The sequence below is a fragment of the Nicotiana sylvestris genome, chromosome 1 (assembly GCF_000393655.2).
Source record: "Nicotiana sylvestris chromosome 1, ASM39365v2, whole genome shotgun sequence".
In the NCBI taxonomy this organism is placed as follows: domain Eukaryota; kingdom Viridiplantae; phylum Streptophyta; class Magnoliopsida; order Solanales; family Solanaceae; genus Nicotiana; species Nicotiana sylvestris.
In genome coordinates this window covers 125,581,727-125,586,880 of record NC_091057.1, presented here as the reverse complement: position 1 = coordinate 125,586,880, position 5,154 = coordinate 125,581,727, and the positions used below count along the sequence as shown (strand labels likewise).

General features: G+C 36.1%; 1 protein-coding gene across 1 annotated transcript; it reads right to left on the bottom strand.

Annotated features, from left to right (window-relative positions):
* Positions 1–3,665: 3,665 nt before the first annotated feature.
* Positions 3,666–4,604, bottom strand: LOC104234296 (putative germin-like protein 2-1). The gene is made up of 2 exons (XM_070160292.1): positions 4,421–4,604; positions 3,666–4,340 (listed from the first exon to the last, which is right to left on the bottom strand). Exons 1-2 carry the CDS (start codon positions 4,542–4,544, stop codon positions 3,778–3,780), a joined length of 687 nt encoding a protein of 228 aa, XP_070016393.1. The 5' UTR covers positions 4,545–4,604; the 3' UTR covers positions 3,666–3,777.
* Positions 4,605–5,154: the final 550 nt, after the last annotated feature.

Below are 5,154 nucleotides of genomic sequence, written 5' to 3'. Positions count from 1 at the left end.
CGTGGGAAACCTTATCACTTTGTGCAAGGTTGAGGGCACTGCCCTCATGCTGTGTATCCAAGGCCTACCGAGTACGGCGTTGTACCTCATGTCGTCGTCGATGACCTAGAACTCGGTGTTCTGGATCGCGCCAGACGTGTTGATCGGGAGAGTGACCTCTCCCTTCGTTACTTCGCCGGTCATGTTGAAGCCATGGAGGATTCGAGGGACGTGAACGACTTGATTGAGCAGCCCGAGCTATTCTACTACTTCTGATCTAATTATGTTGGCTGGGCTGCCCGGATCCACGAGTACGCGCTTTGTCCTGGTATTATTTAAGAGAAACGACATCACAAGCGCGTCGTTGTGCGGTTCCATCATGGCCTCGAGGTCCTTCTAGATGAATACGAGGGTATTTTTGGGCACGCGACTTTGGATCGGTCCTTCTTCCGTAGTGGACATTCTCTCCCGTTTGAACACGGGTCCTTGGGGAACGTTGGTTCCCCCAATAATCATGTGAACGTCATGTTGGGGAACCTTTCCTTCTGTCCGGGTTGAATTCGGTGGTGTACTGGCATCCGGGGCAGTCGTGTCCTTCTCTCTATTCTTCTCAAGGTTCTGGTTTCCCATTTTACTCACCAAGCTAGGCGATCTGTCCTGAAATCAAGAGATCTTGGACAATAAAAAGTGTGAAAGATAACTTGCATTTGTGTAATGAAACCAACAAGAAAATAATCACTATTAGTTTTAGTCCCACGGTGGACGCCAAACTGTTTACCGTGAAAATGGTAACAACAATTAAATTTGTAAATGGGACTCTAAAAATACTTGATCTATTCTTATGCTAGTTGTTAGAGCAATTGATGCTAAGAGTATGAAGTTTAACGAAGAGATACAAGATAAAACAGGACAACAACCAAACCAAGGGGCGCCGCCCGGGCTTGAGACTGGTCGATGAGGGGCCTCGGGGTCGATATCTGGCTCGAGCTCGAGCTATCGGGGATAACCGGGAGAGGGATAACAGTTAGAATTTAATTAAAGAAGGCTCTTTATGGCCAATATCAAGCAATAAATGAAGAACAAATATGTAAACAATAGATGCTAAGAGTAGCCTCGGGCAAATGGGTTAGAGAGAAAAGAGAGAGAGAGAGAGATAGAGAGATTATTGATCTTATGGAGAATAGTCGGAGCAACATCCGTTGGGGGCTTTACAAAGTGATGGGGATCCCCTTTATATAGGAGGGGAATACCGTTATAGTACAAAATGTGTTAACTGTAAAGATATAGAGATAGGACGGTTGACGTGACATTTTGAGATAGGCCCCGGATAGGTCAGCCCTGTCAGATTAAGCCATGTGTCTTGGGAACTCCTCTCTTGCCTGCTATAGCATGCTACAGTCGTTGGAACGCAATGCCCTCCGGATCGGTATCTGACGACCCCCAGGGTGAGTCTTCGACCTTGGCTTCGAGCTTTGAGGAGCATGACCGCGAGACGACCTTATGACGGGGAAATCGGGCCCCCGAATTTGCCGTATACAAGGGGCAAAGTGAAAATTCAAATCATTTTTTCGCTTTGATTTATTCTATGACTTGAATTCCAAGCTTCTGACTTCTGCAAAATATTAATATACCATTGGAGGACCTTGAACCTTTGAAACTTATAAATTGGGTTTGTGGTTATTTTGAAACTCAAAACAAGAATAAAAAATTTAACTCTTTGCGTACAATTATACCCTGTTGGTATAGATATATACTATACTGGTATCATATGTTAGTTAATATTTTTTGATTGTATTAGCTACATTTAATTGGTACACAATTTGATTTTTCTTTAATAATAGTAATAAAAAAGAATAATAAAAATAGTGAAAACAATAAATCATGAAATTAGACTATAAAGAGAAAAAGAATATAAAAAAAAGTTAAATTAAATTAGAAAAGGAAAAAAGAAAAAAATAAGAAGAAACCGAGAAAAAAGAAAAGGAGAAAAGAAAAAAAAAAGAAAAAAAAAAAGAAAAGAAGCATAGAAATAAAAAAGAATTGGAGAATAATGAATAAATTCCCTACAAAAACTACTATTGGTAGAAAATGTAATTAGTTTATGGGTAGAAAAATAAATGGTTAGACAAAGGTAAATAGTTTTGTTTTTGTGGGTAGCTGCATCAAAACCTCTTTAATTTACTAATGTTAATGGCTATAAAACCTATTGGAACATTCAAAAGTTCTAAGTCCAACATTGAAATAATACCTCAAAAGATAAAATTATGAAATCTTTTAAGAAATATTTATAAATTACATTACATTAAGTATATTTATATATTAAATATATCTAAAATTTCTATATATTTAATGTCGGGTTGGTTTTGTTTTGGTTTGACTTTCGTTAGTTAAAACCAAACCAAACCAATTATGGTCTGTTTTTTTTTCAACACCAAAGCAAATTAAACCAAATCATAGTCGGATTTTTTTTCTCGGTTTAACTCGGATTATCGGGTTGGTGCAGTTTGTCGATATCCTTTGCACACCCTTTGAGAGATTATATAGTTACCTGGCTTTTCAGATGAAAAAGCTTCAGCTTTGGGTTGAATTTGAAATTTCAGATGCAGAATTTTTGTAACTATGATTATGATTTATGCATAACCGAAGCCGTGTAGAAGAAGAACCCCAACAATCCATGGGGAAAGTCAGAGGAAGATGCTCAGAGGGAGCACAGTCGTTGCAAAGTCAAGTCAACCTCAATATATCCTTATTTGTTAAAGATTGATTAACTAACTGAAATAATTTCTTAGATATCCCTACAGGTTTCATAAAGTACTTTTTATTAGATTTAAACTAATTATCATTAGTGCAACTAATCAAAATCTGGTGAATTTGTCCATTCTTATATCATGTTTTGTACTTTCTTTTGTTAGTCAAATTTAGTAATATGTAAAGCTATAGTGAGGGGGTCTTCAAAATTATTCAAAAATAAAAATTTGCATTAAATTCAGTCTACACAGAAGGTTTTAGTTGCTACCAAAAGTAAGCACCAAGTTGCCGAACTATATGCGGCTGTTGTTGGTAAACAGCTACGTCAAATCTATTTGTGGCAATTATTTACTTTTTGTGGCGATTAACCTCGGCACAAAAGTAACTAAATATGCGAGAAACTAAATTAAAGATAGGTCGCCGCTGGCACTAGCTATATATGGTGGCCAGAAAAAGAGTCGCCACAACAAGTTGCCACTGAAAACTCCTGCCTTGTTTCTTAGAACGCGAAGGTTGATGTCGTTGTACAACTGCTACTACTGGATTTGGTATCCATTTGTATTTTCAAAGCAGTCAACCTATGTTGACAATTAAGTCAACAACTGCCCTTTTTAATTTTTTTACGTGGCGGCTGGCTTGATTAATTCCTTTTTTTTTTACTTTCCTTCTTTGAATGAATAAACACAGCAAAAATAAATGACTTAAATAACACTTGCTTACTGTATCTTTTTCTAATTTTCTAGCAAATAATTGAGTGCTAATCGATTGTATTCAGAAACGCCTCATTTTTTTTAATCATAAGTATGCTAATAACAGTATAGAGCAAAATAAACTGGTGTATGGGTCAGAGAGCATAACCACAACAAACGATAAACATAACCTTTAATAAAACAAACCGTACAAATTAAATTCCTCCTTTAGTTCATCCAATAGAAAGATCAAGGAAAACCAGTCCAAAGGACTAGATCTTGAATTTTATTATGATTTCTTAAATTCCAAAAACAAGCATAAAATAATAACATCATAGTATTATTTGGCTTGTAATAAAATTTAGTTGTTGTCCCACCAGAATTGTGATTGGAGATAATCGATCACTTTCTTATCAACTTGGAATGCTTTGGCGAGGACGTCGTCATTAATTGGTGGATCCGAGCCAAAAACTGCATTAGCAATAGTGATAACTCCTGGATTTTGACTACTAAGTCCAGCAAATGCAACAGCCTTATTTTTTCCAACATTAAATTGAAAATGAATGAGACCTATTGGGAAAACAAACACATCTCCAGGTTTTAGAATCTTTGTAAAGAGTTTGTTCTTCATATTTGGTCCGGGATTTGAAAGGACAAAACCAACGTAGAGAGTGCCTTCGAGTACAGCAAGAACCTCAGTTGCTCTAGGGTGAGTATGAGGTGGGTTGAGACCATATGGTGCATAATCAATGCGCGCTAAAGAAATGCCCAGAGTGTTGAGTCCAGGTAAGTTGCCAACGTTCACAGCAGTTACAGCTGATCCGACTTGATTTGAAGTATTTCCAGGTATGTTTAGGCCTGATTTGAAGAAGTCATCAGCATTGACAACCTTCGGATCCTTGCATATTTTTCCATTCACGAAAACTGCGTAAAAATCATTATTAGTAAGTGAAAATAACAACAAATACAAGTGAAAAACAAACAGTCAAATTCTGCAAATTTACCAGCAGCCATAGAGTCGTTAACAGCAACACAAAAATCTTGCAAAGGACTAGGATCAGATGCATGGCTTATTGAAGAGACAATAGCCAAAATGGCAATGGTTAATACAAAGGACTTGAGAGCCATTGCAAATTAGAAACAACTCTGTATATATTGAAACAATTTGTTTATGTGTGAGAAATATGATTAGAGAGGTGCTCCTATTTATAGTTAAAAATTTGTTTGAATCAGTCTTCAAACTTTCCCTAAACAAAGTGTGCATTACCAAGTCATCAATGGTGAATTTTTAAACATTTGTGTCGTGATGTTCTGTCAACAACCATAACGACTAAATCTTAAATTTTCTTAGAATGTGCAAACCGTAAGCAACTACTATCAAAGGCTTAATCATATTTTTTGATGACTTTGGGATTAATGGTCATGACAATGATCAAGAAAAAATAAGAAAACAATAATAGGCAGAGCAGTATGTAGACGTTATAAACAATATATTAGCAGCCAAAAGAATACAGGAATATCTGAACTTGAACTTACTATCCCTAACTCCTATTTAACATTCAAATCTAATACTATTCATTTGGTAAATTTGAAATTTATCAAATCAATAACTGGATCGATTATTGCATTCTTAAAAATAATAAAATTTATTATTTTGATGTTACGAAAATTTGTGTAGAAATATTACTCTTTCATCGCACTTGTGTTCATATGTTATTTTCTTTCTTACTCTCTCCTC

Excerpts from the sequence above, each read along its gene's own strand:
- LOC104234296 (XM_070160292.1), bottom strand. The coding sequence starts at position 4,544 with ATGGCTCTCAAGTCCTTTGTATTAACCATTGCCATTTTGGCTATTGTC. Across the intron at positions 4,341-4,420 it reads TAACGACTCTATGGCTGCTG|TTTTCGTGAATGGAAAAATA; the intron begins GTAAATTTGCAG and ends ATTTTTACGCAG.